This window comes from Hypoxylon trugodes (assembly GCF_022578975.1).
Source record: "Hypoxylon trugodes strain CBS 135444 unplaced genomic scaffold F4822scaffold_4, whole genome shotgun sequence".
Lineage (NCBI taxonomy): Eukaryota > Fungi > Ascomycota > Sordariomycetes > Xylariales > Hypoxylaceae > Hypoxylon > Hypoxylon trugodes.
The window spans coordinates 3,925,542-3,951,359 of NW_026250019.1; the positions used below are offsets into that span (position 1 = coordinate 3,925,542).

Sequence of the window (25,818 nt, forward strand, 5' to 3'; positions counted from 1 at the left end):
TCCATGGGGTAAAATTTATTTACTTCATTATTTACGCCCCACCGTAGCATCATCTTGGGTCCAGCTTCTTCACTTCCGATTTGAATAGTGACACGAGAACTAATTTAATCGGGTATACAATACGATCTCCGCCCATTAACTTTTCCGAAGGATTTGATGTGGTGAATTCTATGAGCCCTTTTCCGAAAAGTTCGCGGGGCCGATACCAAATTGGCCCTTCTCAAAATCATACAAGCCGGATGAGTATTGGAATTGAAAGGAGTTCTCGTTTTGGGGGGCACACATACATCTTACGAAACCATCGGTAGATGTATTCGGCCAGCGACACGTAATTTTTGCCTCGCGGTACATAAAACGCATAGGACATAATCCTCGTGCGGGGGCTTGGCGAAATCGTCGCTGACATCGTCTCCGAACGCAATCTTTTCTATTCGTATAATCTTACATTTACCTTATGGTGGCATTTAGGTATACGGTGTAACATAAGTGAAACAGAGGCGACCACGAGCTTCGAGGCTATGGAATGTGAGCTGAATTCATGCCCCGTTTCGGTACCCCCGTCAGGATCGACGAAGCTTCCTCATTTCAACACGCGTGAACCATGAAAAAAACCGATGATTTTCATATTTAAGAAGTGCTAATGGTGAAGAAATCCAGACAAGTATATGCCATACAGTTCAGTACCTAATCTGATCATTGGCCTAAATCCATCATACCAACCTTGCATTCTGAGTGTCGATGGTTCGCGAATAGCTATACTAACAAGACTGTGTGGGCAACTATGGATATTAAATATTCGTGGTAGTAAACCTCCTCGGACACCGCGTCGAAGAGGAAATGGTATCGTTGATATGCCTATTAAGATCTGACCGAAGCTCTCACCCTTACCCTCATAGGAAGCCCGCCTTTTATTCCCTACAGAGATATAATGTCAGCACCCACATACGTAGCATGACACAAGAGAACTATACCATATTTAGAGCGGCGAGCGGTTCATATGTTTTAGTGGTATCGGAGAGTATGACGTCGAAACGTTGAAGAATCGCGGTACTAATGGCGATACCTTCGTATGTAGCTAATGCGCGCCCAAGACAGCTACGTGGCCCAGCGTTCCACGAGTGATATTCTAAGCAACATTCCATTAGTCCACTAGAATTATCCGAAAGATTATGGATAACTTACTGAAAGCGCTGTATGAGATGCTCTCCCCATTGTCTTTGAACCATCTCGAAGGGTTAAAGACAGCGGCATCATCTCCCCAGACTTGCGGCATTCGAGAAAGTACATAGTTCTGATAACTAACAATATCTCCTCTGCATAAGATTAAACACGAGTTAATTAAGCCGATACTAAATGAACATGCCTTTAGAAACCTACTTCTTAATGTGTCGGGGAGGCATGTTAAGCTCAGGCACTGCAGGAAGAGTGTCGTCTCCCGCCGCCTCCATTTGACCAGCCGGGGAAACAGTGTTAAGTCGAGCGGTTTCATCCCACATGGCATTTGCGAATCGCAACCTCTATGTTCGCATTAGATCAAAATAGTGGAGGGTTGAGCTTAAGATTAGACGTACCGGGGCGTCTCCATAACTGAGGAAGTCATTTGTGAAACCGAGCTCTTCAGCTTCAGCTCGGATCTTATTCGCAGCATCTAAATGTTTGTTATCTTTATGATGTATTTCCTTCATGAGCCACGAAATAGAGTAAGCAGTCGTATCACCTAGTCGCGCCACAACGTTAGCCGAGAGACTTGAATATCTGGAGTTGAAACTTACGGCCAGCCGAGAGGAACGCAAATACCATGCCTCCAAGAGTATACAGGTCTTTGGTCGATTGTAAGAAGAGGTCTAGAAGATCGACACCAGCTTCTGGGTTAGGCTTGTAACCCTGCTCCATTGCGTCAAGGCGTCTCTTAATCAGACCATCAATCTGTCCGTAGAAAAGGTCCACTGCTCTCTGGCTTATTTTGTCTTCTCCGGATAACCTTTCGCTAATCTTCCATAGAGGATCACGCCGTCTTCGATCGAACACTACAAGACGAAAAAAAAAAAAAATATTAGATGAGGTCAAGCGGTGATGTAGAGTAGGGCGACAATCACATACAATAGTTGGCTTCGTCAAATGCTTTAACATAGGCTGGCATTGACTTAAGGCACTGTGGATTCTCGGACAAGATTTCTAGGGCCATCTTCTCTTCGTGGAATGCAATCCGAAGAAAGAGGCAAAACATCATACGGCCCATTAACTCTTGAAAGTCAAACTCTTGCTGTTCCTTGGCCAGATTCGATAGAAGACGCATTAAGACGTCAAGCCAATAGTGGAGGGATCGTGTGATGTGCTGCTCAAAATTTTGCTTGCTGAATGCCTTTGTCGCAGCTTTACGCTGTAGTTGCCAAGCTTGGCCGTCCGAGATGAAGATGCTAGATCTGTGGAGGGTCTGGAAGACATTGCGAGCAAATGCACCGCGGATATAGTTCTTGCTGTTGTGTTTTTGAATGTGCTCGAGATACGTGGGATGGTTAATGATATGTAAGCGGAAAAAAGGGATTGTCATTTCGTAGGCAGGCCCATATCGTTGATATAGGGAGAACCAGGCCTTACAACTGGCAGCACCATCGGTTCGAAGCTCCTCGACACTTCCTTTAAAAGCTTTGCTTTTAGGGCCGGCGATCCATTTCGAATTGGCGGAGGAAGACGACCAAAAGCCTCTGTTGCGATACGTGAAGCAAATACCTTAGACAGCGGTAAGGATCTCCTATTCTTAAATTTGGCTTGCTAGCGCTGCGAAGGAAACTTACAGGCAATTGTTAATAGAACAACCAACGATACAATTTTGGCCCCCGCTATTAGTAAAGCCCCGCATGATGGCCCAGATTCCGTGAAAAGAATGTCCATCTTTCTGAGGTATGTCAATAGATGTACGAGTCTATCATCTGGTTACTAGATAGCTGTCAGAATACGCGTCATACGACGGAATAGATGATTTGCAAGTATCCTTCTTTTAAGTAGAACTCTCGTGAGACTGGTTTTTATGATGTATGCGTAGGAGGACGTTGACTGGGCAGCACCACTATCCATTCAAGCGTCATGGTGGGGTGAATTGGGCACGATACCTCCGATGTATGATTGAGAACTTATCCGATACACGGCATGGTTATCCGAGCCGGATAAGGCCCATGTCGAAATATTAGAGCTTCAAATTGTTTGGCGAAGATCGCTACGGCTTAGAATGAATCCGATTTGTCAATAAATTGACAATATGTCCCTTTCCGGAAACTTCGTAACTTGTGTCTCCCATCGAAGCCGCTTTGTAAAGGGTACCATATAATTTAGCTGCGTAGCCGTAGTCTATAAGACTTAGAGAATATCCTTTACCCCCTTCAGTGTCTGGAGTGTCGAATCTACCTCGGTACCTAAGAATTCCATAGATACATTCCTTTTCCTCTCTCAATATTGCTCTATCTAGGTGCTATATCTTGTCGGTTTTCAATACTGTATAATAGTAGTTGGTTGCCTTATTATCATGCTGGATATTATCGCTTGTAGCTTTAATTAGCTTATGCTAGGAAAAAGATCCTAACGCTCCATAATTGCGGTGTAGACTTATTGCTGCTAGTCATTGGCAAGGAAGGAAAAACCTAAGCTAGATTCAGTTATTCTCAGTGGGACATAACCGCTTAACCACTACGCGCTATAGGGAAGTATCTCCACTGATAGAGGGTTCGCTAGGGTTCAATTTGCCATAGCATTGTCATTTCCGGCAGCTTGGTTGGGATCTAATCCTAGTTCAAGTGACCAATTCTACACTATTATTGGCGACTCCATTTCGCGGGGCCCCTATTTCGTGGGGTTTCCATAATCTGGGGATTGCGTATTCCGGGGGCTCCATTTTCCGGGGTCTCCAATATCTAGGTAGGCCCAGATCGCGTACAAATAGCCCCTTGATATTCGGTAAATAGTATCTAGGTAGAAACGGTTGAATTCCACTTTCTACCTTCTCTCTTGCCGTACTTCTTACCCCTATTGTAGATCTCAGGAACAAAGCTGCGTTAGCAGGATCCTCATCAAGATGGCTCAACAGAGAGGCCATCTGGGCAACTCCTTCCGCTCCCTCACTATCGCTATGAGCATTTCGTTGGCCGGGTTCGTACTTTCGAGTTTACTCGCCATCCACACTTTTATTACGAGCCGATTAGAATTAACACTTTATGAACAGTCTTCTATATGGCCTTGACACTGGCATCATAGCCTCCACCATAGCCCAAGATAGCTTTACGAAATACTTCTTTCGCGGCTCCAAGGACAATTCTATCATCAATGGCGGTATAATCTGCGGCTATTACGCAGGATGCTGCGTTGGAAGCGCAATTTCTACATGGTCCATGGATACTATCTCACGTCGTTGGTCGGTTCTTCTCGGAGCGTTTGTTTCTATCGTCGGCGCCATCATTCAAGCTACGTCTCAGAATATACCCATGATCATTGTGGGACGTGCCTTCTCAGGTTTCTCAACGGGAATGGTGTATTCTGTGGCCCCGGTCTATCTCTCGGAGCTCGCGCCGCCAGAAAATCGAGGTTTTTTGGTTGGTCTAAAAGGTTTAATGAATACTGCCGGCTACTTGGTCGCTGGCTGGATTGGCTATGCTGGTTCGTTTGCCCAGGGTGATTTGCAATGGCGCATACCTCTCGCTATGCAAGCTCCGCCAGCAGCCCTACTGGCTCTACTTACATTCGCCCTGCCATATTCGCCACGTTGGTGTAAGCTTATTCATTTCTCCCCTGGCGAGCGCCCCCAATATGTCCGCTACAATTCTATAAGTGTTGGGTTAACAATTTTCGCAGTGTTGATGAAAGAGCGATATGAAGATGCTAGAAAAGTCATGTACTACCTGCATGAGCACCGCGGGCCCGAATTCATCGAACATGAATACGCCGAAATGTCTTCGCAAATCCGTCTGGAAACTACCCGAAAATCAAAATCGCCTTTCGTAACCCTATTCACAAGACGTTATATACTGCGCACACTTCTTGGTTGCCTCATAGTCAACATGGCCAAACTGTCTGGAAGCAATGTCATTCAAAACTATCAGTCTATCATGTACAAGTCGCTGGGATTTCAGGGCCGCGAAGTCCTCCTCATCACTGCACTTTACGGATTGATGGGTATGTTGGGGCAATTAATCAGCATCTTCACGTTGTCAGATCATTGGCCGCGTCGCCGGACAGTCATCTGGGGTGAAGCCGTTATTATTTTAACCCTTTCCATTCTTACGCCACTATCAAAAGAGTTTCCGGACGATCACAACCTATCAGGAAGCCGCGCAGGTGTCGCGTTTATATTCCTCTACGCCTTTTTCTGGGCGCTCTTCTTTAACTCTGCCATCTGGGTTATCGTGTCCGAAATCTATCCATTGGAACTTCGGGCTACTGGGGTTGGCTTCGCCATGTTCACCCAATCTGTGACGGCAATTTGGTTAAGCTTTGCTGCTAGTATCGCCTTTGACCGGATCCAATGGCGGTTCTATTTCGTGTTCATTGCCATGAACGTTTTCGCCCTCACCGTGTATTATATCTGGCTGCCGGAGACCAACCAGTTGACACTCGAGGAAATAGCTGCGAAATTTGGCGACGTGGTATCAGAGCCGGTGGTAAAGAGCTTAGGAGACGTGGATGGTGATGGTGGGCAAGCTGCTCCTAAGGAGATTGCAAAGTCCGAGTCAAGTGAACATGTCGAATTTGCACATAAAGGGCCGGTTCCAAGCGGGCAAAAGTAAACTTATGTATATGGACTAACCCCTCGAGCTATCTGCTATCTCTTACTGTTTTTCCTTTGCTGTAGTGGTCTTCGTTTCTTAGCGATGGTACTCAATGGTCGATAATTGATAAGGTGTAAGATTGTTAGTTAGCAGATTCAATGACTATTTTAGCAGATTATAGTAATGTCATTGTTCATGTCGATGATCCTGTATGTAGTATGATATAATATGCGTAGGTAGCCGTGGGTTGTGAAATGTCTAGGCTAAATCTTTAAAAAGGGGTAAAGTTGGGCCAGAGGATTGCGCATGGACACCTAGGCCTTTATGCAACTAAAACAGAAGGTGGCATGTAGGTAAGATGTCTAGGTATAATGAAATCAAATTCTGCTTTTATCGGGTATCAAAGGCAATGCCGTTATATACCTGGGTACTTAAGTAGCATAGAACGTTTCAATGATAATTATTCATCTACCATGCCTTGCCAGTACTTTTCATCCAATCCATATGCTTCTCGACATCCTTCTGCATAGCATCCGTAATCATTTCTAACAATGTGGTTAATGGGGTATTTCCTGCCTTCTCGCTCATGATTCTCAAATATGAAGTGTTAAATCCATCATTCACATTGCACTTGGCCATCCCCGCGTTAATAACCTTATGGAATAGCTCCTCGCCAAACCATTCGGTGCCGGCGCCATGCAAAACGAAGCACACTCGATCAGAAACCTGGTTAACAATGCCTTTTAGGCGGTCGAATTCCAACTGTGGGCCTTTTGGGCCATATTTCCCGTGTACATTGCCGAATGATGGGGCAAGCCATTGAATACCGGTTGCCACGAATTCTTCGGCCTGCTCTGGTGTTGTCAATACACCTTGTAACCCAGAAGTATCGGCCACTCCATCTTCACCACCCTCTATCCTCCCGGGCTCTGCTTCTGTGATAATACCCCTTTCTGCACAGTACGCGACTAACTCTGCGGTTTTTGCTAGATTCTCCTCCCGCGCGTAGTGAGACATGTCCACCATGATGCCATCGAAGCCGCCTAGATCCGCTGCTCGCCTGATCATCTCGGGCGATTGAGCGTGGTCCATGTGCACAGCGACAGGGACACTTGCGTTGGCCGCCGCTTCGGCTGCGGCATGAACCAACAGGCTGTCTGCGTATTCAACAGCCCAAGGAAAGAGTTGAATTATGACGGGTGATTTTTTGGCTTCGGCGGCACGAACGGAAGCGATAATTCCCTCTAGATTGTAACAACACATGGCTGGGACGGCATATTTGTTGGTAGCCGCATGTGATACGATGCGATATGCCTTGTTTTGTTTCAGGTCGACCATCATGAGTATTCTGCTGGACGTGGTGGGGGAAACTTTTGTGTATAGTGGTGTGGTGATGGGGGCAGCCTCTGGCTAAACAATAGGTCAAGAAACGGAAGATCCAATGTGCCCCATAGGGTAGAAATTGCACATATTTTGATATTGATGTGATTAGGAGAAATCTGCCGCCTTCGTAACTATCTGCTCAGCGTTGCTTAGCGTTGTTACCCCTTGTGATAACATGTGGGGTCCGTGAAACCTCCCCAAGGCACCGATCTGGAAAAGCCTTTAGTACCGCGGAAAAGCATTCTTACAGGGATTTGGGGGGGAACTCCCGGAAAAGACTCTGATCCAGTTTCTGCTGGCCGGTGCGGGTCGAAATGGGTGCCCAATTCGATCTCCCCTCAATCATCAACGGAGATGTGTTGACCAGCTGATCCCATGCGGCGCTAGGGATCCTACTATTTCAGCGTCGGAATAATATCGCGTTTAAGAAATACATTTATCGTCAAAGTTGAAAAGGTGTTGGTATCGTGTAAATATTGAGGAGTTCGAAGTAAGAATTCTCAATTATCGTCCAACATCCCATTCCATGATCTGAGGGGTAGCACACACACAACGCATCCTTCCTAAAACAGTAAAAAATGAAGATTCTTATCACGGGCGCCGGCGGTTTCATCGGTCAATTTCTTGCAAGAGAATTTTTGAAAGATCCCTCCAATCAACTTGTTCTGACCGACATCGTTAACCTCGCCGTGCCTAAGGGCAGTTTGAACCCGCAAAATGCCAAACTTGTGAAAGCCGACCTATCACAAGATCAGTCCGTGATTACCAAAGACCTCAGCGCCGTCTACCTATTTCATGGTATAATGTCAAGCGGGTCGGAAAGCAATTTCGACTTAGGCCTAAGAGTCAACCTTTTCACAACACTGCGTATTCTTGAAGCCATCCGACAAGTCGCCCCAGGGATACGAGTTATCTACGCTAGTAGCGAAGCAGTGTATGGTCGTCCATACCCCGAAATAATTACCGAGGATATTATCCCAACCCCAGAAGGCTCGTACGGCGCACAGAAACTGATGTGTGAGGTCCTCATTAACGACATGACGCGTAAGGGATTCATCGACGGCTTGAGCCTACGGTTACCAACCATTTCCGTCCGCCCAGGCAGCCCCACGGCGGCGGCAACCAGTTTCGTGAGCGGTATCATTCGCGAACCAGTGCAAGGCAAAGAATGTGTGGTTCCTATAAAAGATCGGAGCTTTCCTTCGTGGGTATGCTCCCCCAAAACCTTGATCGTGAACCTGATTCATGCTCTGGCGTTGCCTTCGGATGCCCTACCGAGTCACAAGAGAGCGATCAATGCACCAGGTCTTTTGGTGACCATTCAGGATATGATGGACGCGTTAGCGAAGGTGTGTGGGGAGGACAAGTTGCTTCATATTAAGGAAGTAGAAGATCCTGAGCTGGGAAAGATCCTCCATTCATTCGCTTGGAAATTCAACAACAAACTCGCCCTCAGTCTAGGGTTTCGACCGGATACTAGCTTCGAAAATGCGGTAAGGGATTACGTGGAATTTTTGGAGTTTGAAAAGAATCCTTCTTAGGAGTAGGGATTATAATATGAGTAGAATAGTATTCAAATTTGACTGAAACATCATACAAATTATCGCATTGTATTTCGAATGGGTAAGGTGCTTAGGTACGTGTCAACAGCTGTCGGGAGGGTTCGCATGACGGCAACCCCATGCCCAGGTACCGTATCCCATCTTAATGAGTTATTGGTTTACAATGCGGGACGGTTAGTCGGTACCATTAGCGATAGTGAATAACCGTGCGTCTTAATAAGTGACGTAGTGTTTGTCAATTGAAGAGATATCAGATACGAATCCTCTGCACCCGGGGTAGTGGGGAGTAGCGGGGTTCCGGGTTGCATCGTTGCCTTGTTCAAACAGTGGTCAGGCGTGGTCGAGATGTCTTATCCGAAGCCCACCCGCAAAAATCCAACCAGTCCACTAGCCGAGTCCGGATAACATGGCCCTTTCCATGATTTTATTTGGAGTTTGTATGAATACGTTAGCGTAGAAGATGTGGGCAAAATAAAAATGAAGTAAAATAAAATCAAATAAAATAGGTACCTGCATTTGCTGTAGGAAAAAAGCGCATATTGGTATCGAGATAAACTCTCACGATGGGCGAGAAAAGTAGGGCGTTTTCGAAGGCTGAGCTTTCGGACCTGGCTGGCAAGAAAAACCTCCATCTGTTGATATTAGGGAAAGGTAAGGCCTTTTCTTGCCCATCTCACTCAACCCAAGTCATTGCTAATGGTCGTTGTCTGCTTCTTACTAGTCTATGATGTACATGAATTCGTGCATGAGGTATGTGGTTTAAATCGAAATCTAATCCTCGAGTAACGATCGCCCCGCTTGGTGTCGTGTATGGTAACAGGTGGTATGTTTTCAGCACCCCGGAGGAGATTTAGTCTTGCTTGGGGAAGGTGGAAAGGATGCGACGAAAGCGTTCGAAGATGTACAACATAGCGACGAGGCGAAAGAATTAATGGAGGACTATTTGGTTGGGTATTGCTCGGAGGTAAGTTCCAGAAGAATGTCTCGTATCCGATCGAAGGCGGTGGTTGTCATACAAGCTAATGCTATCGGTCCTCATTTACGTAGGATCTGTCGCAGACGCAAAATCTTGACCAAATGACGAACCTCAAAGATCGGAAATCAAATACAAGGTGCGTACCCCGTCCGGCGGCAATGGATACCATGGTCACTAACTTATCGAAGCGTCAGGCGTCTGGCAAAACTATTTGGATCAGTTTTCGTAGCGATCTGTCTGGCTTTACTTCTTGGGCATTTTAAATCGGTTGCTACTGGCGGATGAAGATTAATACGACGTAAGCGACATCTAAGAAGGCTAATAAATATGACTTTTCAGTATCACGATAGGTCAACAGTATCTAAAGTAGTCTATGTCTAGAGGTGATGATATGAGGACTGTAGAGATAATACCCTATTTCGTTACCTGTAGTGTTACATACCTAGGTACCTGGACTCTGGTGTTTTCTAACTTGGTACTCTTTGGCTGTAAGAAAGGACGAATCTCATGTGCAAAAAGAGCGTCGTTATCACCTGTCGCGGTCAATTGACATTTGGTTTGGTGGTTGGTGTAATTGATGTTTTTTCTGCAACGAAACTTAGGCTAGAAATTATTCTTTCGTACCTAAATAGCTTGTGCATCCCGAGCTACTGCTTAGTCATTAGCACATTAGCATTTAGTTCGCAACTAACATATAAGAGGCTTGCCCCGCATTCTAGCTGCACGATACGCCTCCAGCGCTATTTATCTACCTAGGTAGCTCGCTAACCCCAGCATCCCCGCACTGAAGGACTACCTATCTTCGTGTCACTCCATTACCTGGGGTATTTTACCATCGCGTTCCCCGCCATTTTTGGCGACACTACCTAATTCTTTTGATACTTTGACCGTGTTGCCCGGCGTACATTAACCGGCACAGTCGCAACAAGATCGGTGATATGGATGTTGAAGAGCAACCATCCGTGAAGAAGCGGCGTCGGCTTGGTGCAAGAGTCCGGGTGACTCGCGCGTGTGACTTGTGTAAAAAGTGAGTGCCGAATCATCCTAATATATATCTTAAATAAATGCTATATCTACATGACAGCGCTAATGAATCGAAGGAAAAAATTGAGATGTACTGGAACCCAGCCTTGTACGCTATGTGTACAACTCAAACAGGATTGTACGTTTATGTCCGAGTACAATAGGGGCAAAGTTCCTTGCATCTCTACTACGCCTACGAAACACATCAACACAAACCGAACCGCAAATACCGATCCAGGCAGGGGTCATGCTGATCTAGAGCCCACACTACATCAGCAGGAGAGTACTCTCTCTTCGATGGCGGAAGCGAATGCATTAGGTGATGATGAGTCACGGGGTTCTCATGATCAGGAAGACGAGGCTAGTCAGGTCTCACCTCAAAGCCGAATACAAGGCAATTTGGTTCATACCGCTGCCGTGCCTGAGACTACCTTGCCTGAGATTCAGGTTCACCCAGACGTTCGAGATGCTGGGCGATCGTCTCGCAACTCACCAGAACCAGCACAAACCGATCAAGAGGGCCATTATGTTGGACCAGCTTCTGGTGTCTCGTTCTTGTCGCGTGCCCTGAAGAAACTTCACGAGACCAGTCACTCTGTTTCAACAGGGCAACAAACTTCCGTCTTTAACTTCGCGGATGCTCCCGTACCTCAATATGACCCCTATTTCCTAATCTTGCCCAGCCAAGTAGAAGCAGAAGCTTTGATTCGCCGTTATTTTGATTTCGCCTCGCCAACTCATCGATATCTGCACCAGCCCACGGTGGAAGGGTGGTGCGAAGAATTTTATAATAGCATCCAAAACCCTGGGCCACTCGCACCTGGAGCCCACGAAATACGGGCCATCATACTTGCGGTGCTCGCTGTAGCTAAACAATATAGTTCTTCCCAAGATCCAACATCATATGACACTGTCAATAGGTCTGTACGTCTTTGGCGTAGAAGGAGGCACACTGACTTAGGTTTAGTACCGCATTTTTCGCCGCGTCAGAGCATCACCTGCAGTTGGAGTCTGGAGGGATTCGCCTTACAAGCATCCAAGCACGACTAGTTCAATGCTACTATCTGCTATCGCGATCTAGGGTGAACAGCGCCTGGGGTTTGTTCGGAACCATCGCAAATCTTGTTCTAGCCATCGGACTACACCGACGCAGGAAACGTGACGCAACGGTTGGGATAGACCTTATCGAACACGAGTGTAGGAAGCGAGTCTTTTGGAGTGCGTATATTCTTGACAGCTATCTTACAGCCGGGCTGGGCCGGCCTCGTAGCTTTCACGAGGAGGATCTAGATCAGGTAAGCATCGCTCAATTTACTCGAATGACGAGTCGCCCCTAATTGACAGTGCTTTTAGGAAATGCCATTGTGCGTTGACGATTGGCAAATCACGCCGACGAAGATATTACCTCGTCACGAAGCTAGACAAAGCTTGACACAAGCATCTATCTACCACGCGAAGTAAGTACGCGATCATAGTTTTCCAAGGATTTAAGTTAAAATTCCTAGGCTATTGAAAATAATAAGCGGTATTCTACGCGATCTTTACGGCATAAGGCGCCCGTCTCACGAAAAGCAAGAGGAAGTTACGCAATTATACGATGCCCGCCTAGTCCAATGGCGTGAGGAACTGGGTGCTTTTCTTGACATCACGAATACCGAAATTATGATGCCGATCTTCCGCCGACAACACAGCGTTTTACACATGGCATACTCGCATGCCATAATCTTACTCCATCGCCAAGCTTTGTTGGTGAGACCTTCCGCCTCCGCAATGCGCCATGAACACGCCGTTCAAATGGGTCCACAATATAGCGTCCGGAGGTGCTTGGATGCCGCGAACATAATTGTGATGAAATTGAGGGAGCTTGTCGAGAAACAGCAGATGTACTCTGCGTTTTGGGTATGTGTCCTTCTTGCATCGCACGCCGAAAGGTTACTTATTTCTGCGTAGTTTACGCATTATTATGTGTTCTCTGCGCTTGTTGCGCTCTACTTGTATGTGGTGCAGAGCCGTTTGAAAGCTGCTTATGACTGGGAGCAATATTTGGATCTCGCACAGCAAGGTCTCCGCGACCTGGCCGCCTGTTCCACTGACACATCGTACGCGCAAAGATATGTTGTGGTTCTTACGGAACTTCAGGAAGAGGCTATGAAATCGATTGAAGACGAAGGGCGAGCGGCGGTACCCATAAATGGAGGCGAGTCGTTATATGGACAACCATCCTCAGCACTTAGACTTACCTCAAATACCGATTTGGGTGCGCGGGCCATCGCATCCGCGACAAGTGACGGACCCGTCTCATCTCAGGAATTTCACGCAATAGCCACCGAGCCCAATGTCCATATACCACAAGATTGTAGCTTCACTGGTCAGCCCGATACCTATGATAATGCAGGTGAATCGTTGACTATACAGGACCTCGAAAATCGCGAAGCTTTCCATAACCTCAGTATAGAAGGACTGGCAGACCTCGCATTTATATTTTCAAACGACAACACAGGCTCTTTTCAAATAGAAGATGGAATGGTCTAAGACATCATGTCAGTCGCTTGCTTGAAACCGCAGTTTAGGGTATCCAAGGCATCCTGTATATTTTACACCTTTATGGCATTTCTCAGCCTTGCACTATGTCATACCTTTACCGCCCTTCATCTCTTTGCCACCTTTCATGTCTTGAAGGTATTTTGTACCTTTCTGGTATCTTGTACCCCTGCGGCATTTATTACTCATATCCCTTTCAGAGCTTATTAGGAGCATACTCAAGTCTATAGTAGATGACCTACATTGAGTTGATATGAGACATTAATATTATCGAATGGGACAAACCTTTAAGTGCTATGAAAGGTTCTATGGAATCATACATACATGTAGGTAAGCATGGCCACCTTTCTACCACCAGGTTCCTCTATTTTCACGGTAAGAGCCACCTAGGTACTTTGTCTTTCAGTTCACATACAAGCATACCGAACGTTACTTCCCCGCTTCAAAACCTTCTCACCGTCATGCCAGTTAGAAGGTACAGCCCACTTTAGCGTTTCAGAACTTGTATTTAAGAACTCCGACCTCCACCTACACCAATACAGCATCTTCCCTCACATCAACATTATTCACCCTGCCTTCATATTCTAGAATTACAACCCTACCTACAAGTCTTTCCACCCTCCTTGGCGCATGGAAATTTACGTCTGATCCTTCCAAAGACACGCCTACATACTTCCAGCGCCAAATACAAAGTACATTTCGAGGACCGAATCGGGAAGGATAGTTGTCTACAGTTCACGGCTGAAGGAACTCTACTTCAACAGAGCATAAGAGATCCTACCTTCTCGTCGTATTCTTGTATCATCCTCAACGAAGCCCACGAAAGATTCCCAGGTACCGACATGTTGATGGGGCCGCTTAAAGTTGCCCTTCGGCAACTTTAGTTACTGGTGGTTTCTCGCTATCTCGATCAAGCGCCCGTCGTCCAAATACCGGGTCGTACTTTTCCTGTCGACATATTCCATCTTGCAGCGAGGGGGACCCCGGACTTCCTATATTCTTCTCTGAGCGTTCTGAAACACATCTGCGACATTCTGGTCTTCCTCCCCAGAGAAGATGAGATTGAAAAAGCTTGCAAGATGCTCCGAACGGAAATCAAATCGTTGCATGCAGTACCGTTATACGCAGCACTGTCCGAAGATGTCAAGCAGCGCACATTCGAAAGGCTTAACTCGCGAAAATGTGTTGTATCTACTAACATTGCCGAAACTGGCTTGACCATAGATGGCATTGTGTATGTAGTGGACTGCGGTTTGATGAAACAGGGTTCACATTCGCGAAGACCCGATGCCAATATGCTAGTCTTAGGTCCTATACCCCAAGCTGCCGCATTTCAACGCGCAGGACGGGCAGGACGTACGCAGCCTGGCACGTGCTACAGGTTATACACGGAAGAGGCATTGAAAATGATGCCAAAGTCAAACGAGCCAGGAATACGCATTAGTCCGCTCGACTCTGTGATGCTTCGGGTTGGTCTCAACGGACCCCTGCTAGCGTCCAACTCGCCCAAAGAGTCTACCACCCAGGGCAAGCCACTTCCGCCTTTCCGAACGGGCGGCTCTACCACGGATTTTGGAACTCAAACTTCGGAATCCTTTGTCCACTCGTACAAATGACCGTCGAGAGCTGGGTTCGGATGGGGTGATTATGATCGCTTCCATGAGTGGCAGTCACATGGCCGCGATATCAAGCTAGACATGATCCCGGAAGTGGATTGCAGTGCACGGCAAAGTGACCGACTCCTCGTGGCAAAAAACGTTATCGCGAGAGCAAGAGCAAGCGTAACCGCAAGCAACGTGCCCGCGAGGCCAAAGCGGCGCCCGAGAAAGAGTCTGGGGAGGAATCTAAGCAGGAGGTTGACGAGGTTGACCAGCAGGAACGTGTTGTTCTTCCCAAGGACACCTTGACTTGGGAGTCCCGCGAAATTTGCGAGGGGTACATGGAGGCAGCCTGGGACAAGCTTTCCCCTGCCGAGGGAAGCCTTGATGGCTATAAGGCCTGGGTATAGGAGGAGGTTTTTAGGGGCTGGGACGCCCAATACGACGTACCCGTTCCTCGTATTCGAGGGCTGGACCGCCCCCTTCGCGACTTCGCACTTGTAGTGGGGGCTTGGAAGGAAGATTTGCCTACGTCGCGACCGAAGGCCCGATTTGCTAGTATGGATGGTGATATCTTAGATGATATCCCGGTCCCGAGCCAGCCCAAGTGACGTCGTCCTACGATCATTAACAAGGCGGGAGATCGCGCCCCAACCCGAGCCATGCAACAGCAAGAAGCGCGCCTAAAAGGTGCCCCGGCTTTCATACGCTTCCGCTGGAACGAGCCGGGTTATGTCGAGTTCGGTTTGATGGATAGTCAAGGTTCGAATGCATCGGCCCAGTAAAAAAAAAGGGGGGGGAAGAAAAAGAAGAAGAAACAGGACAATCGGTATGATACTTATGTTGTAAATAGAGTTGACAGCCTGCCTAGTCATATCTTTTGATGGTTTTGAATTAATGTCGGGAATCGGTATCACAGTAAATTAACTACCCCTTCACTGTAAGAGGATGCCCCTATTGAACCCCATATGTATAGACCGCACGTTAAACTCGCTTTAGCGACTGGCTCTCTTCCGAGTAGATATATAAAATTATCTAGCAGCGTAACAGAAATTATCGTATATGATCCACCTGTCGTCACATAAGAGCAAACCGGGATGTCGATACCGAGATACTCGCTCCTATCTGGGTAAGCCTAGATTAGTTATAAAACGAATTCTCTGGCTCCTGAGGACCTCCCGTAGCAATTTCTTTAAATTATTTTATTGTGATGGATGACAGAATCTAGGGTTTGGCGAGTCTAAAACAATATGCAATAAGTAATATGGATATGGTGATTCCCACGGCTTGGGCTTCGTCACGAGGTGAAGATCGGCTTCAACAAGAAATCACTCAGTACATTGATCATCTATGCCCTTGAATCGCTAATCCGTTTCATGTAAATATTGTGATATATGCCCATCCTGCGATTGCACTGACGTGATGTTGGTGGTTGAAACTCCTGAAGTGTACTTCAAAACTCAAATCGATGACTTCTATGAGATACCGCTTGTATTATTGGGGAACCTAGTACTCTCTGGCTATGGGATTGAAATGACAGGCTCCATGAAACCGAGTAGCTTACCTAGGTACAATCGGATAAAGGGTGTTACATTAAGACTCCAGCTTCTCATATAAAATCGAGATCGCTTACCTTTCGTCTACCTAGATACCTTTCATTGTGTTGACACTCACTCATATAACTACCGATGTTAACATGTGGGTGGAGACTCTGTAAATAGAGGATATATACGTAGATAAAATACCTGTATCTCCTGTTTAAAATATTAACTTGTACTATACAATTTCTATACAATATCTATACATCGTCCGGGTTATGTAATTTTACCCAGCTACTAAGCCTCGCCTGTTTCTTCTTCGACGCTCGTCCAATGGTTATTGCCTTGGTTATATATCCACAGCACCTTAGGGTGCTGAAACTTGCCGTCGTATATAATTGTTCCTAGATTCCCTTGACTCGATGTCTTCTGTTTGGGCGGCTCTCGATTGAATCTATACAGGACCCCTAAATTCACCCGTAGCCCGTTGCGCCGTGCCCATTCACTCAAAACCGCAGCTAAAAGCTCCGGCTCCCTGGGGCCATTTTCTCTCGTCTCTCCGTTTGCCGTGATTGTGTTCATTACACGGTTAAAGTCCCCCCTATCCCATAGTTCTTGATATATGCCGAGTAGGTCGGTGGAGTTTGGCCGTCTTATATGGCTTGGTAACCCGAATTGAGCTCTTAAGCTATAAATCATCGCCATGAAACCTCGCCTAGACGGTGGTACACCTTCTCCATTGTAACCTATTCTCCACAACTGGCCAGGGAATTTTCTTTGGAACCGCCTCTTAGCGGCGTCTTCGGGCACCCGGTCGTATAGACCTAGTGCTTGCATGGGGTCTTCCTCTTCATCCTTATCAATTTTGTCTTTATCCTGGCCGGCCTTGTTTGGAATTCCACCGGGGGCTTCCGTTGGCACGCTGCCGAGCAAGAGACCGCTCATGATATTCTGTATTTCAAAAAGACCTCCCTGAGCTGGAGGGGAACCTGGAGGGACAGATGGAGGCAAAACTGGGGGCCTTTTTCTCCACGTCTTCTGGGGGGTTATAGATCCAATGCTGAACCCATCGCCGTACAAACTGGTGGTCTTCGCCTACACCATTCTGGACTTTCTCTTCGGCCTCTTTCAATAGGACTTCTAAAGTGGGGCGATCTTGAGGGCGATGGTACATACATTGATATACCCTTTCTCGGAGGTCCTTATCGGCCCAGGCATAGGAGTCCGCAGATGCCGGGTCCATAATATATGGGCAATAAGATATCCGCGCACCTTCTGGTAACTGAGAATGGATGTTTTCGTGGCGCTCATGCGGGTCAAAGGGATTATCAACGTCGGAGTCGTCGTCAATATTAATGTTGACATCTAGATCGTAGGGTATTTGGGCTTCTGGGGGAGTGGGTGGAGTATATTTAGTAATGAGCATCCACATAACCTTCAACACATCAGTTAAGTCATTAAACAAGACATTTCAAACCTTCTTACCCATGCGATGCCCCAGACATTCGTATGAGGACCATAGTTTCCGGCAACTTTTGAATTCGCGAGATGGAGTCCGTCTTTCAAAGGGGGTACTATGTTATTTTCCGATCAGTAATTGACTCCAAGCAATAAACGCGCGTAACTAAGTAGGTAACGTACTATGATCCCACTCTTCGCCGAATTGTTCCTAGAAGTTTTTCGTTAATATTCAAGGTCTGTATGCACTCTTCGCCAGCATTACTTACTGGTGCATAGAAACCATGTTTGCACCTATGCCGTCGATCACTGTAGTATTTACTCAAAGAGAATAGGGTAAGTTATATATCAAAGCAGAGGATACTATACTTAAGAGAAGTATTTACTTGCGCTTAAAACTATCGAAATAGAAATGTTAGCGAAATAATTAAAAAGGGGCTATATACAAACAAGTAAGGGGTGATAAAGGTAACTTACGTTTTGACCTTATCCGATAATCCAAAGTCTGCCATCTATTATACGAAACATTTTTAGCCTATGAACCCGACGACTCTGCTGGTTAATGGGACCTTACTTTAAGTTTTGGGACTAGTTCGTGCTCAAAGTGTACTCTGTCCATTCTTCTTTCCAAGTATTGAACATCTGATATTGGAATCGGTTCTCCCGCAGAGCCCCTATTCGCTTGTGATTCTCGACGGGCCTCTTCCCAGGAGTCAACCCCATCGGCATCCAATTCAAGCCCACCAATTAACACTAACGAGAGAGTTGTAAGTATAATGCCCTCTCATACGGGGAGATGCCTTACCGTCTGTCGGATCAATATCGAAATGGACGAAATTCTGTCGTCTAGAGGCCCTGAAGCCGGTCGGGATAGTTTCGGTAAGGTCGCCTTTCCCCCGCGATCTTATGTTATCGGCAAGCTCTTCGTGTGTAGGGGAGCGTCCACTGGATTTAAGGCTCAGCAGATTCCGTATTCCAGACGCGCCATTAGAGATGCGCTGAAATAATCCGAGCCTCGTTCCGGATCTGTCTCGGTTGGGATGGAATTTCCGTGGAGGATACTCCATCGCAATGCAAGCCCGTATAACTACATATCCTGATTAGTTTACTCCTTTGATCTGAAGCTACACAATTCAACGTACGACAGAGCCAAAAAGACCAGAGAACAGTATTAGGGACCTTCCCCAAAGACCCTGTGCCTTTATTCTTTTCATGCGCCAGCTTAGAAATGAGCCCTTGTAAATCCCCATGTTCCATGTACTCAAGGATCATAAAATCCCAAATCGGCTCTTTACCCGCTTGTCGTTTTCTTTTCACCCCTTGAGGTGGATTACTGGTAGTCCCTATTCTTTTCTTTCGTCGCTCCTCCCGCACATTTCGCCAGTATTCCGGATTATATCTATCGGTCCCTTCAACAGTGCTTTCGTCCCCACTTGAACTCTCTTGGGAACTTAAATCATCTGAAAGTACCAATGGAGGACTCGTGTCTACGAACTTGCCAATGTCTTCTGGTTCGATTAGCTTGATGCAATGTGCCGAGCCTTTGAGTTTCTATTTTGTGCTCAGCTATTGTCAAAGTAAACTATGTAATTGGACATAAATAAATACCTTTGTATTATGCACTTCCAGTACAAGGGCTCTAGATGTTCTATGATGTACTGGGAATTTGACAATAAACTCCCGCGGCGCCGTGTCTATCGACCCGTAAGTGTTCCGTGAATAGAGACATGTTATACCGTTCCCTCCCCACCCTAGCGACCTCTTAAACTCGTTAAGATGCTATAGTTTCATAATTTAGCCTCCATTCGAGTAGTTGTTTCGGGTGGTGCATTGGAACATCGTAAAATGGACACTCACATCCTGTCCAAACCAATCCGTGAACTCTTCAAATCGTTCTTGAATGTTTCTCGTTCCTGAAAAGTCTAAATTGTTTAATTGACCAAGTGCCAAGGGTGTACGTTCCATGAAGTTGGCGAGATGTTTTTTCATTTTAGGTCGATTGCCAAAAAAAATTTGTGGACTGCCTTGAGCTGGAAGTTGTATGTGCCCAACAATGTGCCTGAATCCAAATAGTTGTTTTACCGAAGACTGATAGTCCAATCCCTCCTCCCTATATCTTCTAAATACCCAACTCTGATCCTGCGCATCCTGAAGGTAGGCGACAGCATCCATGGTGTTATTATATTAAACTAAAGACGATACTGAATTATTGATAATCCGATCCAAGTCTAAGTACGTGACATATATTCGGTTAAATTCTATTTAGTTTTACGGCCCATACCATAAATATCGGCAAAAAAGCTGTTATTGTTCCTTTATCATATATAATAGGAATGAGACGACAAAGGATAGTATTAATATCGTACCTAAAAAATTACCGAAATCATGCATCAAGTTTAAACCTTATAAAGAAAACATAAAACGGTAGTGTTATCTGTTTGCGGTTGACGACATGGCCACCTGGGTACATTCATAACTTCTTCTGGGGCGAGGTAAGTTCAAAGTAGATCATAAAAGTATAATACCAAATAAAAAGTTACTATAAAGGGATTGCTTATGATGGTCGAAACGGACATACATATATTTATTACTTCCTTAATCCGAATGGAACTTTGTTATACCTTATCTATATTCACCCTTTTCGAGTGAATGCACCTTGAGGATAATTCACTTGGGGCACATCCAGTTGGAATGAATAAAAAATCCTTCTACATTGCTGTTTGACCTGATGATACGAAGAAGTCATCAACAATTTGTCTTTTAACAATTATCAAGCAAATACTCACTCGGAGACAAATCCTTAGTTTTCCAAAGTTCGACCCCTCACGTCTAGTGACTTCATCTTGAGCATATATTGTGTCATTTTCATATGCCTGGAACCTAATACAGGCTCCCAATCTGGTCCTGATTTCTTCTATGACACGGTGTCGCTGCTTGCCAGCGATGCTAGCGACAAAGATATGCAGGAGCACTACGCTTAGCGACCTAAAAGTCCGCCACCAAGTGAGGATTGAGTAGAGCGGCTGAACTTTGGTTTCCATCATCACCTAAATATCTGCAGATGTGATAGCCATGTGCAGAAATATACAGATCTGGATACTCAAACCAGGAACCTGTAATAACTCAACGCTCAACCAGTGGCTCATGATAAGGAGAAGCAAAGAATTTCTGAGCAGTGTGAGTTGGTAGAGACCCGGAAACGAATAAGGGACTACCGGGCACTTGTCGGTAGAGCGGACCGTACCTTCTACCACAAACACACTCGTCCTCACCAGTATTCCACAAACCGGCGGCAGTCCCCCCCATCTTACGCGTATATTCACCAACACAACCTATCGCCTAACCAAACAATCCAGACTGACGGAAGAACCAAGATGGCCTCTAAAGCAGCGATTTCTGACCCCATCACCGCAAGTGACATAATGGCTGTCGTCAAAGTATAGGAATGGGTCGACATGAAGCCAGAGGTACGCGCCTTTTTTTCTTTTTTATTATTATTTCGCCTTGTGCCTTCAGCCTGCTTGCATTATGGTACGAGCTAAGCTAGGTCTAGATCAACTGGGAGAAGCTGGCCGCCAAAGCCGGCTTCAAGGACGCTGCCACAGCCAGAGACCACTACGGAGCACTCCTTCAGCCCGGCGATACGGAGAGTCCTTGAAAACGAAATAAAGCCAATGCGCCCGTTGCAAAGGAGGCTCACGTCCAGACCGGAGATGGTGCCCGTCGCCAACTTACCTCTCACTACCTATACGACGAATTAGAGGACGGCGAGATTTGATGCACAGCCGGCTACTCGGGACGAATCCTCCTCGACGTGCGGTGATGACCTAACAGATGGGTAGACGGATGGACAGAGTTACTAGCAGGTACAAGATAAATGAGTGCAATGAACATGAAATCTCCGACCTGGTTATTCCTCAAGGATCATCTTAAAAGCGCGCCCCAATTTTGGAAAAAGATAGTAGCTCGATCCTTGTTAAATGATACGCCAGTCGTGACTTCGAGACAAGCTTCTTTATATGCCCTCGTAAAGAATTCATGATGCCATTATAAACATTTACAGTGTTGTCTTCCGCTTTTTCTTGTAGATTTTGAACTAGTAGTCGTAAATATTTCTTTGAGAATCAAGACCTACAGCTTCGTATGAGGCCCTAAGAACTTGAAAGAATAGCAGTTTCATGATATAGGCAAGATTTAACCTCTGACAAAGGGCGACATCTGCAAACGGCACTTAGATTCGAATTTCGTCTCACAGCTGTCTCAAGTCCATATTTAACTATGGTATATACCTTCCCTTCCCTTCCCTTCTCTCCTCCGCCCTTTAAAAGGTAGGTCGGTCACCTAGTATAAAACATTACACAAAGCGTCCCTTTATGTAACACTTTATAGATCTTGTTTTTTTTTTCCTGTTTCACAATAACGCATATGTTTCATCTATTAGTTTATAACCGTGTTTTAAAACTATTTTCCTATTTAAAAAACCCTTAAAGTAAGCCAACTATAAATAAATAGATATGTTATCATATAAACGACAGAATATATCTTCCGACTCCAACCTCGAACCCGACAATTTCCCACCCGAGTTCTACGACAGCCTTGATAAAATATTTCTTACAGAGCGCGCCCTCCGCGAGTTCGATCGTAGGAATACGTTAAACCCGGCTGGGCGCAAGGAGCAATATTCCGAACCACTACCATCCCTAGCCCGCTTTTCAAGACAAGGCGGCCCAGATACAACGGATCTTCGAGGAGTAAGCCTTGCCAAATCGCACCATAAAGTCGTGATTATTCACATACAGTCTAGTGCCCTGAGCCCGAAGACAACCCTGATATTAGCGAAATCGTGATGTCTTTACCGACAATGGCTGAATATCTATCGGAATCGACAATAGCTAGAATAAAAAATCCAGATGCTAAACGTGTGTCAGCCTATGATGCAAACTTTGAACAGATGATGGCCAAGTATGGGATTTATATGCCGCATCAGCCGTTTGAAGAACGTGAACTCCCCACTCCAGAGAATATGGATGATATCTATCAGGTGATGACCGAGAGGAGGCAATCCCTGGACCTAGGGGTTTTTACCGAAGAAGACTTTCAATCTGTAAAGGCGAAATTTCGAGATGTGTCAGAAGCCTGTGTCACGCACACCATTATTCCACACATACAAGAATGTGAAGCACACTCGAAGATCTCAAGCAGATATAACGACCTTTTTAACAATATGCAGGCGATAGGTTATAAGGGTGTAGTCAAACCTAAACCTGATATCTGGGACGGCACTCGTGCTATTGCGGTTCATACAACAGTAAAAGATGCATTGGGCATGTTTATCACACCGAAAACATCAGCTCAACATGCGTTGGTCGCACCCAACTTCTTTATTGAAGTGAAAGGCCCGCAAGGTTCACTTATCATTGCTGAGAGACAAGTCCTTAACGACGGAGCATATGGTGCTCGAGCTAGTAAGTATTTTCTAAAGTCTTCTTAATATAAGAACCTTTAGCTAACTTTTTTTCAGTGAATTCTCTTCAGAACTTCATGGCAGTGGAACCTTCGTTTGATAACAAGGCCTATACTTTTAGTGCAACATATATTGGCGGCATCTTGTCATTGTATGCTCATCATGTCACTTGTCCTAAGTCAGACTCCCCGGGTGGATTGCCTGAGTACTGGATGACTCTCCTTGATGCGTACAGCATGAAATCACATCGACGGGCTTTTGTTAGCGGAGCCACAGCCTTCCGCAACTTAAGAGAGCTAGCGTGGCGGAACCGAGAAGATGCTGTTCAGGCAGCGAACGCCAGGGTATTAGATCTTAAAGAATCTGACTTCAGTAAAGATAATAGAAACGATAGTAATGGCGAACGGCCCTTTCCATCCCCTTTGAAACATAGGAAATTAAATAAGAAATAAATAAAAGTTTATAATAATATATATAAATTATAAATTATTAATAAAAAATGAATATAAATTTGTAATGAATTTATTACTGTTATTATTTATTATAACTTAAGAATTTATATCTATTTTTAAAAGATGAATAAAATTTAAGATAATTAATTATCTATGATAAATTGTCACGAACTAATGTTCTGTAACCAACCTTTGCATTATGAGGAGTAGAGAAGGACCAATTATCGTAAAACCCTGGATGGGATTTCTGTTCTTGTGGGGCGATGGAGCAGAATAGAGTAGAAGAAAGCAGAATAGAATAAGTCAGAATAAAATGAAATAAGATAGAGTAGAAGAGGAAGATATTGGATTATATGAACTATTAGAATTTCTTATATATTTAATTATTCTTTTTAAAAGTTTTCTAATTATTAATCTAAGATTATTTTTTTAAATATAATGAGAGGATTTTAAGCCTTTTATCATAACCCAATAACTTACAATTATATCTTTCTAACTAGATAGGGTATCAGGTATCTAATTATGGAAAAACTACAGTAAGCAGTCTATTCTGTTAATTAACAGAGCATAATGCTCTATCTTGTTCCAGAATAGAACAGAGTAGAAAAGATATTGCTCTAGCTGGCTCCAGAATAGAAGAAAATAAAGCAAAATAGAAAAAAAAATATTAAATTATATAATCATAAATATTTCTTTTATATTTAATTATTCTTTTTATAAATTTTTTAATTATTAATTTAAGATTATTTTTTTAAATATAATAAGAAGATTTTAAGTTTCTTTAATAAATAGAATATATTTAATTATTTAACCTATTATTAATATTGTTATTTTTAAAATTAAGAAACCTTAGATTAATTAATTTAATAATAATTATACCTCTTTAAGAAATATGTCATGAACTAGTTTGGGGACAACCAGTTGAGCCATAAAGTAAAAGCTTCCCAGTGATTAATTGATCATTGAGAAGCTTTTGCTTTATGGTTTAATTAGTTATCCCCAAATTAGTTTATGATATAATAATCAATTTCACCTGTTAAAATAGAAGATATGGATTCAATTCCTATAATTATTAGATAAAAGCTTTATCATTTTCTGAGCTTTTAGGTAACATTGATAATAGATAGGTAAGGGATCTTAGTTAACAGGGGTGTCACCAGCTTAGAACCTTGGAATTTCCTTATATTATATTCTTAGTATATAGGTATAAGGTTTTATCTATCTTATATGGCATGATATGTATACCAGGAGGTATGAGGCTTAGTTCCCTTTATATGATATGGCATAGGGATATACCTTATAGAAAAAAGGTATGATATTATATTCCAAATTATGGGATAATATATATAATATAGAATTGGGGAATAATAACTAATTGATCATTGGGAAGTTTTTGCTTTATGGTTTAACTAATTATCCCTAAATTAGTTTGTGATAAAATAAGTTTATTATATTTTAATAATTTTTTAATCAATATTAATACTAAATTAAAAAATGATATAAATCATTTATAAGATATTCCTGTGACTATGACGATATACCAGAAGGTCAAGTACACTATATGGTAATGAATCTTTAAATTAAAAGGATTAGAGAATAATTATCATATCACAAACTAATTTGGGGACAACTAATTAAGCCATAAAGCAAAAGTTTCCTAGTAACCAATTAGTTACTATTCCTTAATTCTATATTATATATATTACCCCATAATTTAGAATATAATATCATACCTTTTTTCTATAAGGTATATCCTTATGCCATACTATATAAGGGGAATTAAACCTCATACCTCCTGGTATATATATCATGTTATAAAATGGACAAAGCCTTATACCTACACATTGAGAATATAATATAGGGAAACTCCAAGATTCCAAGCTGGTAATACCCCTACTAGCTAGGACCCCTTACCTGCCTACTATTAATATTGCCTAAAAGCTTAGAAAATAACAAAGCTTTTATCTAATAATTATGGGAATTAAACCTACATCTTTTATTTCAACAGATAAAATTAATCATTATATCATGAACTAATTTAGGGATAACTAGTTGAATCATAAAGTAAAA

General features: G+C 44.2%; 11 protein-coding genes across 11 annotated transcripts; 8 read left to right on the forward strand and 3 right to left on the reverse strand.

Annotated features, from left to right (window-relative positions):
- Positions 1-602: 602 nt before the first annotated feature.
- Positions 603-3,131, reverse strand: F4822DRAFT_401936 (cytochrome P450). The gene is made up of 8 exons (XM_051457984.1): positions 2,796-3,131; positions 2,101-2,730; positions 1,773-2,027; positions 1,572-1,717; positions 1,378-1,517; positions 1,183-1,313; positions 972-1,126; positions 603-915 (listed from the first exon to the last, which is right to left on the reverse strand). Exons 1-8 carry the CDS (start codon positions 2,890-2,892, stop codon positions 859-861), a joined length of 1,611 nt encoding a protein of 536 aa, XP_051316209.1. The 5' UTR covers positions 2,893-3,131; the 3' UTR covers positions 603-858.
- An 817-nt stretch (positions 3,132-3,948) lies between these two features.
- Positions 3,949-5,884, forward strand: F4822DRAFT_443295 (general substrate transporter). The gene is made up of 2 exons (XM_051463090.1): positions 3,949-4,140; positions 4,214-5,884. The coding sequence occupies exons 1-2, from the start codon at positions 4,067-4,069 to the stop codon at positions 5,769-5,771; spliced, it is 1,632 nt and encodes a 543-aa protein (XP_051316210.1). The 5' UTR covers positions 3,949-4,066; the 3' UTR covers positions 5,772-5,884.
- A 337-nt stretch (positions 5,885-6,221) lies between these two features.
- On the reverse strand, positions 6,222-7,091 carry F4822DRAFT_428775 (tagatose 1,6-diphosphate aldolase; the record flags this gene model as incomplete). Its single annotated transcript, XM_051460969.1, has 1 exon — positions 6,222-7,091. The coding sequence occupies one exon, from the start codon at positions 7,089-7,091 to the stop codon at positions 6,222-6,224; it is 870 nt and encodes a 289-aa protein (XP_051316211.1).
- Positions 7,092-7,404: 313 nt separating this feature from the next.
- F4822DRAFT_236147 (nucleoside-diphosphate-sugar epimerase) lies at positions 7,405-8,862 on the forward strand. Its single transcript, XM_051454222.1, has one exon. It carries the CDS (start codon positions 7,715-7,717, stop codon positions 8,675-8,677), a length of 963 nt encoding a protein of 320 aa, XP_051316212.1. The 5' UTR covers positions 7,405-7,714; the 3' UTR covers positions 8,678-8,862.
- A 107-nt stretch (positions 8,863-8,969) lies between these two features.
- On the forward strand, positions 8,970-10,024 carry F4822DRAFT_236106 (cytochrome b5-like heme/steroid binding domain-containing protein). Its single transcript, XM_051454221.1, has 5 exons — positions 8,970-9,349; positions 9,420-9,448; positions 9,534-9,662; positions 9,746-9,810; positions 9,863-10,024. Exons 1-5 carry the CDS (start codon positions 9,262-9,264, stop codon positions 9,957-9,959), a joined length of 408 nt encoding a protein of 135 aa, XP_051316213.1. The 5' UTR covers positions 8,970-9,261; the 3' UTR covers positions 9,960-10,024.
- Positions 10,025-10,416: 392 nt separating this feature from the next.
- On the forward strand, positions 10,417-12,746 carry F4822DRAFT_236180 (fungal-specific transcription factor domain-containing protein). The gene is made up of 5 exons (XM_051454224.1): positions 10,417-10,701; positions 10,775-11,617; positions 11,665-11,992; positions 12,051-12,154; positions 12,203-12,746. The coding sequence occupies exons 1-5, from the start codon at positions 10,613-10,615 to the stop codon at positions 12,645-12,647; spliced, it is 1,809 nt and encodes a 602-aa protein (XP_051316214.1). The 5' UTR covers positions 10,417-10,612; the 3' UTR covers positions 12,648-12,746.
- Positions 12,747-13,402, forward strand: F4822DRAFT_236188 (uncharacterized protein). Its single transcript, XM_051454225.1, has one exon. It carries the CDS (start codon positions 12,846-12,848, stop codon positions 13,227-13,229), a length of 384 nt encoding a protein of 127 aa, XP_051316215.1. The 5' UTR covers positions 12,747-12,845; the 3' UTR covers positions 13,230-13,402.
- Positions 13,403-14,023: 621 nt separating this feature from the next.
- F4822DRAFT_236159 (P-loop containing nucleoside triphosphate hydrolase protein) lies at positions 14,024-15,041 on the forward strand. The gene has a single exon (XM_051454223.1). It carries the CDS (start codon positions 14,318-14,320, stop codon positions 14,852-14,854), a length of 537 nt encoding a protein of 178 aa, XP_051316216.1. The 5' UTR covers positions 14,024-14,317; the 3' UTR covers positions 14,855-15,041.
- A 1,630-nt stretch (positions 15,042-16,671) lies between these two features.
- Positions 16,672-20,052, reverse strand: F4822DRAFT_443300 (uncharacterized protein; the record flags this gene model as incomplete). The annotated part of the gene is made up of 12 exons (XM_051463091.1): positions 19,690-20,052; positions 19,441-19,611; positions 18,975-19,383; positions 18,638-18,919; positions 18,407-18,585; positions 18,310-18,344; positions 18,219-18,230; positions 18,102-18,141; positions 18,016-18,043; positions 17,860-17,948; positions 17,457-17,809; positions 16,672-17,395 (listed from the first exon to the last, which is right to left on the reverse strand). The coding sequence occupies exons 1-12, from the start codon at positions 20,002-20,004 to the stop codon at positions 16,672-16,674; spliced, it is 2,637 nt and encodes an 878-aa protein (XP_051316217.1). The 5' UTR covers positions 20,005-20,052.
- Positions 20,053-21,206: 1,154 nt separating this feature from the next.
- Positions 21,207-21,490, forward strand: F4822DRAFT_428779 (uncharacterized protein; the record flags this gene model as incomplete). Its single annotated transcript, XM_051460970.1, has 2 exons — positions 21,207-21,269; positions 21,386-21,490. The coding sequence occupies 2 exons, from the start codon at positions 21,207-21,209 to the stop codon at positions 21,488-21,490; spliced, it is 168 nt and encodes a 55-aa protein (XP_051316218.1).
- An 856-nt stretch (positions 21,491-22,346) lies between these two features.
- F4822DRAFT_443306 (uncharacterized protein) lies at positions 22,347-23,748 on the forward strand (the record flags this gene model as incomplete). The annotated part of the gene is made up of 3 exons (XM_051463092.1): positions 22,347-22,583; positions 22,637-23,297; positions 23,354-23,748. The coding sequence occupies 3 exons, from the start codon at positions 22,347-22,349 to the stop codon at positions 23,746-23,748; spliced, it is 1,293 nt and encodes a 430-aa protein (XP_051316219.1).
- Between the last annotated feature and the right edge of the window lie 2,070 nt (positions 23,749-25,818).